We start from the raw sequence: 13,099 nt of genomic DNA on the forward strand, positions 1-13,099 counted from the left end.
TAGGCATTGAATTGGGAAGAGAATTCGAAAACCGAGAATCCTGCGGTCAGCAAAGGAATTGACGAGATGGCAAGTACAATAACCTCCAAAAGAACTCCTACTCAAAGAGCATACCGGTGCAGACAAAAGAACAAATCCTGGGTGACTGTAGATTTCCATTCTTCCTCATTCCTCGCTTTCATATCCCTATTTCTCTCTTTAGGTTAAGTTAATTTTAAGGTAGTTTAAGAGTTAGTTAAGTAAGATTTACATATGTGGTTAGGCTAAAAATTGTTACACGCCTATTCTGCGGGAAAGTTATATTCTTGAATTGTATGAAAACCCAACAAAGAAAAAAAATCCTGACGTAATGCACCTCGAATTTTGTAAAGTTTTACAAGAACAGTTGGAATTCTTTAGAATCTAACCTGTTTGTCGTGAATAAAGAAAGGATTGTGTAACCTAAGAAGTTGTCGTGTGCCATTCCTTTTGTTTGTATGTTTCCTTCAAAGGCAACATCACATCACATAACGAACTATCACAATTCTTTGTGACTGACACTGCCCTTAATATGATGCTCACACTCACCATATGAGAAAGACAATGGCAAAATACTATTGGTTATAGAAAACCCAGATAAACCATTTCATCCACTCACCTGAAGTTTCTCCAACATCGTGGAAATTTTCAACTCTTTATGAACATAACAAAGCAACTCCAAACAAACCAACCCATTATCCAGTCACCAAACTTTGAACTGTTTCCCTCCTACCAAGGTCAACCTAAACTATTATTATCCAATCAACTGTAAACTTTCTAGTGATGTGAAACCCTTCTATTTCTTCTAATTTCATTGTCAACATACCTTGTTGCAAAACTGCCACGTGCCAGGAATAACTTGTAAACCGCACCTGTTTATGTACTTTTTCTACGTATCTATTTTACTATTAAGTGCAATTTTGATTATCTATATAGATGTATGTAAATTTTATGAGAGAGAGAGAGAGAGAGAGAGAAAGAAATATGTAACCATACTTCCACCCAAATAAAATCACACTATCCTCTAGGGAAGTGCAATTATAAAGAAAGTGAAGAGTGATGTGAGATCTAGGACCTGACTTTTGTTTAGTTTAAGGAAAATTTAACCAATTTCTCCATCGCAATCATTAAGAAAACATCACACAGAAAAAGGATTGAATGTCACCCTTCTCATCAACAAACGCTAAGAAATTATAATAATCTATTGTTATCTCTCATTTGAATATTGATGGGAATGTCAATATTCGAACGAGTAAACAGGATGAATCTAACGTTTCACAAACCAAATATTACACTATCTGCCCCGTTTAGATGACATATTACTGTCCTTGCCGGCCCGCCTATGACCCAACAGATGTACCTTCATCACCAAAAACATCCAATCACCTGGTACTTTTCCCAGGACAAAGGAGGATACAATGACGAAGCACCCAAACTTCGGGGTGATCATCCATTGGGAACAATCTCTCCCAGACCTGACTGTCCAGCAAAGATCTCTGTTAGACCGATCCATGATCATGCAAACAGGAAAGAGGTAGGATGCTTCACCAACTTTTGTAAACTCTCTCTTGGCCCCATAATGTGTTATTGATGAATCAGATAGATTATTATCCTTTATACTCGGCTCATTACTTGATATTACAATCCAACTCCTGTAACCTTTGTTTAGATTATAGTTGTTCATTAAATTTATTCTTATTGAGTTTGTTAATGTTGACTTTTGCTCGAGTATTGCCGACACTTTATCGACGACCTTGCTCACCCCCATTCGACCTGAAAAGCCAATCCCGGAACCTGGGATAACACACACTGAATACATGCCAACCACTGACAATGTGAGCGGTTTTCACCAGACCGTTACCAATAAACAGATTAAGATGCAGGCAGTAACCCTGGCTCCTCACAGTTTTATGGCTAAATTTTTGTATTATTATTTGTATTGTAACTAGATGTTTTTCTTGGTGTTTTTCTTGTATTTATTTATGTATTCACTTGATTCATAAGATGATTGTAATTATCAATACCAAACATGCACATTAGGTTTAAAATTTTCCTTTCTTTTACGAAAGGCAAATTTTTTTAAAAATCCTTTCTAGAACAGTTTTGTTTCTTCATTATAAATCGTAATCTTTGATTTTTCTAAGTTTAAAAAAGACTGCATCTTAAAGAGTTTGTGCTATTTGATTTAAGTGCAGGTAGAGAAGAGAACTGCAGATTTTATAGCTTCTTTTGTCTCAGAATAATTATTCTACAACAAGTATACATGAAGTTCGTTTACAACATGAGAACATAAGCAAGAGGAAGCTCCGATAGATTTTTCGAACAGGAAGAATGTCAATCTTAGTAGCCATAGCTGTTACAGCTAGAGGTTTACATATCAAAGATGTCTGCCATGTAATAAACTATGATCTTGCTAAAACAATCCAAGAACATGTTCACTGAATTGGCAGAACAGGGTGTGGCGAACGCCGCCCTTCACATCTGTACCCTTAACAGTTGTAAAATACAAGCAATTACCCCCGGGTGTATGAGTCATCACTTCCTGGAATAAATTCGAACTCACCCCACAAGACCGTCAAAAACCAGTTGTCTTTGTTAGCCGCGTCGTCAAGACATGTGCTGTACCAAGTACGCGAGGAGAATAAAAGTTTAGTTTTTGTTACGATCTCGTCTCGTTCGTTTCTTCCACTTGCAGCGACGAAAGATAAAAGCAACAACAACACAAAAACCACAAGGGAAAGTTGGAAATTTAGGAAAAGCTACCAGTTTTTTTTTTATTCACAGTCAGATGTAGACAGTCCTTCAGCAGTAGATTTTGTAAAAATACTACAAGATTCTATTCAAAAAGTGCCAGATTGGTTAGAAGCGGCCAGTGGTCATACAGGAATGTCGCAACAACAATCATTTACAAAAGGAAGCCGTTATGGTGCTAAAGATGTCAAAAACTCTATTAATATAATAAACATTAACATCGAAAAACTAACGTTAACATTTTAATCCTGGAATTCATCCTCTGCTGTAATCACACTGAAGACCTCAGTCTTTTGTAACGAATAACTGTCTTCCCACAAATCTTCAAAATGTTAAATTGTACTAACTTCAGCTTTTATGTATTACATTAACCCCCTTGTAATGAACTAAGGTTTGTTCAATAAAGAACTGAATTGAATTATTATATTAAAATATGTTTAATTTATCTTAAATACGTAATTTTTTACAGGAAATGATTTAAACTTAAATGCATTTTGTAAGTTATTCAAAAATAATTTTAAACTGTAGACACACTTTGTTCCAGAAACAATTTTAATTTGAACTTGTTCATGAGTCAGTGGCGTACCGTGGGTGTCAGCCGCCCGGGGCGGAGGAAAATTTCGGCCCCCCTTATTTAGATATTTCAATTTAAAAGACTAAAATTCAGTTTTGTCACAGAACAAGCAATGAAAAATTCGGTGGTAGTGCAGCGACCTGTTTAAAATAGTTCTATTGGATATTAGTGGTGTATATGAACGTGAATGAATCATACAAGAAAAAAAAACAAAAAGGTCAACAGGTTTCGCAGGAATTCCTCGGATGAAACAGCTACTAGTTCCCCCGGCGAGCCGATTCCCGGACTGTCCGGACGATAGCACTATCGTAGGCGTGATGCAAGTATAGATTAGGATGTTTCAAATTTTTACAAGATATTATTATTATTTATTGTGAAATTTTGCCGCCCCCTAAAAAGTGCCGCCCGGGGCGGGCAGCCCCTGCCGCCCCCACTACGGTACGCCACTGTCATGAGTAAATCGTTCGTGAAAATGTGTTCAATTTTAATGTAGCCATTTTGTTTTTCATTATATGCCTGAAGATGTCTGTTATAAACAAATGAAATGTCTGTTATAAAAAATTAAAACATTAGTAAATATTTCTTAATTTCAAGTGTGCTGGTATTGCTATGTTGTGCAGACAGTTTGTATTCATAGGAGTCGTTCGAATTATAGTGGACTATGTGTTGGTTTTATGTAAATACCTGTTGTTATACAATCTCCTTTCAATTGGATGTCTATATCTAAAAAATATATTCGTTCATGACTTTTTTGTTCTAGTTTAAGTTTTAAACCATTGTTGTTGCTATTATTGATTACCTGTACAAATTCTTGTATTATCTTGCCATTTTTCCAAATAATGCACACATCGTCCACATACCTTTTGTAAAATACAATATTCATCCTGAACCAGTTCATAATGTGCTTCTCCAAGTTGTATAGGACTAGTTTGCATAATAATCCTGACATCAGACTTCCTATTAGGTATCCCTTTCTTTTGTCTGTAAGCTTGTTTATCAAAACTGAAGAAGGACTCATAGCATATCAATTTGGCTAATTCCATCATATCATTTGCAAATGCAGCAACTTCTGGCTTTATTTTGGTATTTTTGAAACTGTGCCAGTAATTTTTAGTAATTCGAACACAAATCAATTATTGTATTTATTCAGACACTTGGCAAATCTCATCATTAAATCAACAAATCTCATCAACTGAATAAAATTTAATGATGAGATTTGCCAAGTGTCTGAATAAATACAATAATTGATTTGTGTTCAAATTACTATTCTGGCTTTATGTTGAGCATAAATTCCATTAATGCTTCATAACAGAATTCTATTTTTATAGATGGGTATAGGTTTTCATAATCCATAATCATCCCAATGTACAGGTAATCAAAAATAGCAACAACAATGGATTAAAACTTAAACTAGAGCAAAAAAGGCATGAACTGATACATTTTTTAGATATAGACATCCAATTGAAAGGAGATTGTATAACAAATTTAATAAACTTTTATTGAAGAAATTAAATTGGTGTTCATTATTAGTATAATAATTGAATTTTAAAATTTATATTTACTTTTTATATTTAAAACAATTTAAATTAAATAATAAATACAATGATTAATACATTTCTCAGCTCATAATTAAAATTTTAAAAACACATTTAATAAGATATTCTAATATAATTTATCAGAAATAGAATATTTACATTAAAATTATTCATCAGATTAAACACATTATCTAAAATTTTCTCATCCAAAATTTCTGGTGTGCACCACATTTGGTCATTTATAATCGCTTTCAAATCAAACTCTTCACAGGCATATGATATCATCAATGCTAACATTAAACAACCATAATGCATCTGAAAAATAAAATTTTTAATATATATCATTCATTTAAAATAAAACTTATAAAATTTAATTATGTATTTATTATATGATTTGTTTTCTGAAACCGTGTTTTAGTATTTATTGACTGTTGAACACAAGATTGTGTTATTAATTAAACACTTGACTTTTTTCCATCTTTATTCAGTTGATATGGGTACTTCTACACGTTTTGGACACTTAGCCTCTCATCAGTCAACTAACAATATATGTGGAGGATATATTTTATGGTGGGCAGTGATGTAGTGGTCACTTTACTTCTTTGCTTTATACACAAAATTATAGCAAACAGACTATAGGTATGTCAAAAAATGTTCAAGTGACACAGATGCAATCAAATGTGGGGTGTTCATATGAACAAAATAATTTTATGACGATGACAATAATCACAATTTTATATACCAAATAATTGCCAGATTATATTTGGCTATAATAATGCGGCTAATTATTAAGTAATTTGGTCTAGAGGTAGGGATTATGTGCCATCTCTTGATAAATTTAATAATTAATTTAGAAGGGTCTGGGGAAAAAGTCAGCCCACAGTGGGGACTTGAACCCACAACTCCTGTTTGCCATGCAAACAGCCTGATGTAATCCGGCAATCATTTGGAGTTAAACTAAAAATTGTTCAAATTGATAAAAAAAATAATAAAAATAAAAATAATATATAATGTTTATCAACAAATTTTAAATTATAACTAATACCTGTATCTAAGCTTATATTAATATTTTCTCATTGAATCTAAATACTTATTTTTGAGAGAATGGATGGGATTGATTGATGGAATAAGGCAGTGCAAAACTTGGGAAATCTGCCAAGAAAGAAGTGCCTTCCAGGAGTCTTTCTGTGGGAAACTGTCTTCTATTTAGATGTTAGACATGTGAAGAAAACCTAAAAAACTTTATGGCCAGCCTGTTGGTCAGGTACAAATGCATGACTAACTACAGTGTTTGGTAGTTTTATCCACTCAGACACTGGCTTATTAAAATTAAGAAAAGGTTTTGAGTTAGCAAGGAAATGACAAATTGATCAAGTTTTTAAAGAAAATAGGCATTTTGACAAATTTTCTGAAGATTAAAATAATAATAATAATAATAGTTAGCAAGGAAATGACAAATTGATCAAGTTTTTAAAGAAAATAGGCATTTTGACAAATTTTCTGAAGATTAAAATAATATTTATAGTCATTGAATATTTATTATGCATCATTAGATATAATAAAATGAAATTCACAATCATTTTAAAGGAATAAACAAATGATTAATTACATTTTTTCTATATTTCCAAAAACATTACTCTACCATAAAATGACTCAATTGAACAAAAAAAAGTCTTCTACAAAATTATAGTTTGCATACTAATTTTTTATAGCAGCTTATTTTGCAGTTAAGTACAGGATGATCATAATTAAAGAGCAGATGTTCAGAGATAGCTACATTGCTTTTAAGCACTATATTTAAACTAAATTAAAATACAAACAGATCATTATAATACTGAAAATAAAATAAATACATTTCAATTATAATAAAGTAACAATATTTTAATTTAATTAAGAGCACTTTCATTTAATAATTTAAGATAATTTATTAAGTCATTAAAAAATAAAACTAATAATAGGCTACAAAATAAAACACAGTGGACTAAAATTACAGAATGACCTTAAATTAAACCCAAATCCAGTAAAAAAAAAACAATAATATATATCCAAAAAACAAATGTTTTCAATAGTCTTCAGCTATCATTGACATTCAAAGTTACATTCTATTTTCAAACACTACACCTGAACCTGATGTGATAGCAAGCTATTATAAACATTTGTTTTTGGGTAAATATTACATTTTTTTTCTTTTACTGAATTTGGGTTTAATTTGAGGCCATTCCCAATTGATCAGTTTTTGTGGTGGTTGTATTATAAAATCATAAATATTTCATTTCTCAAAGCTACTGTTACTTTTTATTAACTAAGAAAGCACTACAGATTCTTAGTTATAAATCTGATAAATAATAAAAATTTAAATTAAACAATGTCTTCTTACCTTATTAATAAGTGAACCCTTCAATGCTGCACATTCATGATCAAAGCAAGATAATATATCACATATTATCAATGTTCTTCCTTGAATGGGATTAACATTTCGACGTGCAGCTATTTCTACAGCAGAATCAATAGCATGTTTATACTTCTTTAATAAACTTTCATCAAAATTTTTTAGCCTATAAATAAACATATAATTATATTATAGATTTCGGCTTAGAAATTAATAAATTATTTAATCTGCTTTCTCTCTTTTAATACTTTAAACCATTAACAACTTTTGAAAAACTATTTTAAAATATATTAAATAGCTAACAACATACCAAGAACCAATAACCAGTGTGCACAGATGCAAAACACTACTGCAAACATTTTCAAACTCCATCAGGGTTGTTCTTCAGGTGTTATAACAAACACCCGATGGAATGTTGTAAAAGGTTTTTTGGTTCTGAATACATTGTTAACTATATCCCAATGTGGTGTAGTGTAGTTTAATATTAAATAGCATTAGAAATATTTATTGCATTCCTTAAACAACAGTACATTTNTGGTCACTTTACTTCTTTGCTTTATACACAAAATTATAGCAAACAGACTATAGGTATGTCAAAAAATGTTCAAGTGACACAGATGCAATCAAATGTGGGGTGTTCATATGAACAAAATAATTTTATGACGATGACAATAATCACAATTTTATATACCAAATAATTGCCAGATTATATTTGGCTATAATAATGCGGCTAATTATTAAGTAATTTGGTCTAGAGGTAGGGATTATGTGCCATCTCTTGATAAATTTAATAATTAATTTAGAAGGGTCTGGGGAAAAAGTCAGCCCACAGTGGGGACTTGAACCCACAACTCCTGTTTGCCATGCAAACAGCCTGATGTAATCCGGCAATCATTTGGAGTTAAACTAAAAATTGTTCAAATTGATAAAAAAAATAATAAAAATAAAAATAATATATAATGTTTATCAACAAATTTTAAATTATAACTANTTATAACATCATTGAATATTCTTTTACTTATTTCATAATCATATTTATATTTTGTTGCTCTGATGTGTGCACTTAATCTAGTTTCAAATTTTCTGACTCTCTCCCACATAATTCAATTGTGAGGCTTTGGACAGGGTCTGAACACTCATCAAAATTTACCCCAAAAATTGTTGAAATAAAAAAAGAATCCCCAAAACCCCAAAAAAAGACAAAATATTTTCATTTAAAGTTACTCTGGGATAAGAACTGATAAATAACATAAGTTCTAAGATTAACCATCACTGTTTGGCATCAGATTTTTGTATCAAATTAAATGTTGATGTCAACCTCTTTTTTTAGCCCAAGCTGGTCTCAAATTTTCCCTGGAAACTGGTACAAGACCAATCACAGAAAGTGTAGACAGGAATTTGGACCAACAAAATGAGCAATCAAAGAGCTGAACAGATATAAACCCATATCTCAAGAACACAAGACTCCTTCTCAAAAAGTTCTTTTTCAACAAAAGTTCTTGTTCCTCTCAATCCATTTCTTGTTTTTTCTCTCTTTTAGGTCCCTTACAGACCAGGTGTCTTTCATTTATGTTCTTAGCAGATTTGTGCAGTCCGCAACATACCAGTCTCTCTCTTGACCAGCAGATAAGACTGTCACCCTTTTTCCTCAATCTTTGTAACTCCTAATAATATTTTATATCCTCATCATGTTTTAAATTCAACAAACATCTACCGCATAAATGCATAAATTCTTGATTGCATAAATGGACTAATAAATATCCAAGAAAAATAGAATAATCACTCAAATTATACTCCTACTGGTTTTTTTACTGTTTTTATTCACTAAAAGGAAATAAAGATTGTGTTTCTGATAGGAGCATGGACATGTAACATGTAGAACCTCAATGTCACTAAATTCACAATAAACAAAATGCGACAAACCTCAGACACCATTTTACCTGGGACACAGAGAAATCAGAATTCTTCATATACTAGGACAGTGTTTTAGTAACTTTCATTTTGAGTAACATCAATCGTCTATCAAAGATTTAAAACCAAAATTCTCTAATTTAGAAGCTTGTAACATGGATGACCATACTGAGGACTCTAAGAACTCTCTCTCTCCAATAAATAATGTATGTTTATAAGAATGCCTTGCCACAGTGTCCATACCACTGTACAGTACATACATCATTTCACCCTTCAGTATCATCCTAAACATTTGATACTCTGTCTCTCAAGAAAGTTTCTCTATAGTTTGATATTGGGGCCATGAACAGCTTCATGGGAGTCCTCACACAATGCTGGTTATATCATCATCACATATACAAGATTAAAATAAATCTTCCTGAAGCATGTCCTGTTTAAATTTAAAAAATGAAATAATTTATCAAATATTTTTCATTCTAAATTATTAGATATTATTTCTTCTCAACATCTACTAATTCGGATTAAAGTGACATATACTAAATCTATTAGATATTACTCAGAAAAATTTTAAACAAAGTAAAATTTCAAAAATAATGCGTTTAAAACATTTTTGTAATCATCTTCATGTGAATATCATCTCTTAACTTGTTAGTATCACGAGAGTAAAAATTATTATAAAAAATTAGTATTAGTTTTTATACCTTTGCCAAATTTTATTTTCCAATTTTACTTTCCAGGCAGGAAGTGCTTGTTTTCTTTGAACTAAATAAGTTGTTGGTCTTTTTGATTTCAGTAAATCAGATTCAAGCAATGACTGTAATTCTTGAATTGCTTGATAAGCAGCAAAAAATCTCAAAGGAAACTGTTTACTTTTTATCACTGCTTTCTGAAATAAAATAAAAATACAAAATATTTACTTATTTCTACTGAAGCTGCAATTATTAAAAATGACTTATGAACCACTTTTCCAGCTGTATAATGTTTATTCTTGTGTACCAAGTTATACTGTAAGTAAATACTTTCAGCTCTGTTCAGGGCCCACTTCAGGTCAGAGAAAATTGAGAGTAAGTCGAAAACTTTATGTTCAGAGTTCCTACTCAAATCTTTGTTTTAAATTCCATGACTTCCTGACTTTTCTTGATCAACTTTGTACAAATTCCATGACTATAATAGGCTACAAAATAAAACACAGTGGACTAAAATTACAGAATGACCTTAAATTAAACCCAAATCCAGTAAAAAAAAAACAATAATATATATCCAAAAAACAAATGTTTTCAATAGTCTTCAGCTATCATTGACATTCAAAGTTACATTCTATTTTCAAACACTACACCTGAACCTGATGTGATAGCAAGCTATTATAAACATTTGTTTTTGGGTAAATATTACATTTTTTTTCTTTTACTGAATTTGGGTTTAATTTGAGGTCATTCCCAATTGATCAGTTTTTGTGGTGGTTGTATTATAAAATCATAAATATTTCATTTCTCAAAGCTACTGTTACTTTTTATTAACTAAGAAAGCACTACAGATTCTTAGTTATAAATCTGATAAATAATAAAAATTTAAATTAAACAATGTCTTCTTACCTTATTAATAAGTGAACCCTTCAATGCTGCACATTCATGATCAAAGCAAGATAATATATCACATATTATCAATGTTCTTCCTTGAATGGGATTAACATTTCGACGTGCAGCTATTTCTACAGCAGAATCAATAGCATGTTTATACTTCTTTAATAAACTTTCATCAAAATTTTTTAGCCTATAAATAAACATATAATTATATTATAGATTTCGGCTTAGAAATTAATAAATTATTTAATCTGCTTTCTCTCTTTTAATACTTTAAACCATTAACAACTTTTGAAAAACTATTTTAAAATATATTAAATAGCTAACAACATACCAAGAACCAATAACCAGTGTGCACAGATGCAAAACACTACTGCAAACATTTTCAAACTCCATCAGGGTTGTTCTTCAGGTGTTATAACAAACACCCGATGGAATGTTGTAAAAGGTTTTTTGGTTCTGAATACATTGTTAACTATATCCCAATGTGGTGTAGTGTAGTTTAATATTAAATAGCATTAGAAATATTTATTGCATTCCTTAAACAACAGTACATTTCTTTGTTTACAGTTAACTATAATTAATAGGACAAGCCAAAGTTGTATAAGAAAATTTCCTAAATTAAATAAAATTATAATCATTCATATTAAAAACTTAATGTACAATAAAAAAAAAANTGCTAAAAATTTGAAGAGTTAAAATATTTCAAAAAATTATTTATTAATGTTAGATTGTTAAGTCTATTACAGACTTGAAGTTGTTGTTTTGTTCTCTCAAATTCTTAATACTGCATAACTAACACAGTTAAATAGTATTTCAAAGTCCACACAAATTAGATATAATACTAGATGTATACCCTCTCAGATTGCATTAAAAGCTTTTTTATAATGCAAGTACTTCAATGATATAAAATTGCTATCATCAGGCTAATGAATGTTTCAAATTTAGAATTGAATGTCATTACGTGCGGTATAATATCCTCAGTATTTAAATATTCTAAACATTTCAATTTCACAGCAGAATTCGTGGCTCATGAGTATGAGAAAGAATGAAATTTGAAATAAAAGGCAAACAAAAACAAAAGGTACAACAGAATTTTCAAAACATTTTTTTATGGAATGAGTTCATGGTACGTTATAACATGGACAACTAGGGTTATGTGGCATCATGGCTGAAAAATTTAAAAAGCACAATCTACAAGTTAGGAAGCTCAAGTGTGAGTATTCTGCATAAGCACAAAATGGAAGTGAAGAGGGTTTCCCAAATAAATAATGCCCTACAATTAGTGCAACACTGAGGAGAATGGTTTGAGTGCACAAGGGATTGAAATTAGACTGCATGACTTTTCTGATCAGCTCTATCGAACATCTATATTTTGCAATATCCCTCCTCATTTCCCGTGCAATACATCCACATTTGAGCTTCTTAACTAGTGGTTTGCATTTTTTAAATTTTTCAACCATGATGCCACACTACCCTAGTCATGCCATAAAAAAATGTTTTGAGAGTCCCATTGTGCCTTTTGTTTTTGTTTGCCTTTTATTTCAAACTTTGTTCTTTCTTGTACCCACGAGCCTTGAATTCCACTGTAAAATTTAAATATTTAGAACATTTAAATGTTGAGAATGTTGTACTGCATGTAATGACATTCTGTTCCAAATGAAAAACATTCATTAGTCTGATGATGATAATTTTGTATCGTTGAAAGTACTTGTGTTATAAAAAAGATTTAAAGTATTAAAATCTTTTTTATAACACAAGTACTTTCAATGATCTAACAGTGTGTGCATCTAGTATTATAATTAATACAACTATTTTAAAATCTAAAAGTGACAATTGATTTTGCTCTATGTTATATTTGGGACTTAGTATGATCCCCATTGTTCTGCAATGCTCTCCTCCCTGTTGCATTTTATAATAATTCTTTACATAAAGAATAAAGATTAGTTTTTTATCATTAACTGAAATTTTTGAGCCTTATAAATGTTTGTTCTGAAGTCATTATCATAAATGTCATAAATAAATAATGCATTTTTGAATGTCAGAAAGTCTGTTAATTACTGTCTATGCTAAAAATAAAAATAATTATTCATGATGCCAACTTCAATTTTATTTCTATTAATCAACATATTGCATCAAGTTTAAAATTGTAAATGCTAGTCTGTGATGATGATAAGTTCAAAAATTAAAGCATTATTTTAATCTAAAATATTTTTATGTTAACTTATCAGTTTAGTGTTACATGGCAAATTGTATGTTAGGCCTATTTAATTATATGCATAATTTAATTTGAATTTTCCAAACTATATAATAATATAGTTTGGAAAATTCAAATTATATA

The 13,099-nt window shown here is 30.6% G+C and overlaps 1 protein-coding gene across 1 annotated transcript in view; it reads right to left on the reverse strand.

Annotated features, from left to right (window-relative positions):
* Positions 1-13,099, reverse strand: part of LOC111630892 (telomerase protein component 1-like) — a 143,799-nt gene that overhangs the window by 125,096 nt on the left and 5,604 nt on the right. The window contains exons 3-5 of the mRNA XM_023375050.1: positions 9,880-10,064; positions 7,256-7,433; positions 5,038-5,193 (exon numbers count right to left, since the gene is read on the reverse strand). Of these exons, the coding sequence (XP_023230818.1) occupies positions 5,038-5,193; positions 7,256-7,433; positions 9,880-10,064 (519 nt within the window). The remainder of the gene's footprint in view (positions 1-5,037; positions 5,194-7,255; positions 7,434-9,879; positions 10,065-13,099) is intronic.

Source organism: Centruroides sculpturatus, unplaced genomic scaffold, assembly GCF_000671375.1.
Source record: "Centruroides sculpturatus isolate CEXI.00-Female unplaced genomic scaffold, Cexi_2.0 scaffold347, whole genome shotgun sequence".
NCBI lineage: Eukaryota > Metazoa > Arthropoda > Arachnida > Scorpiones > Buthidae > Centruroides > Centruroides sculpturatus.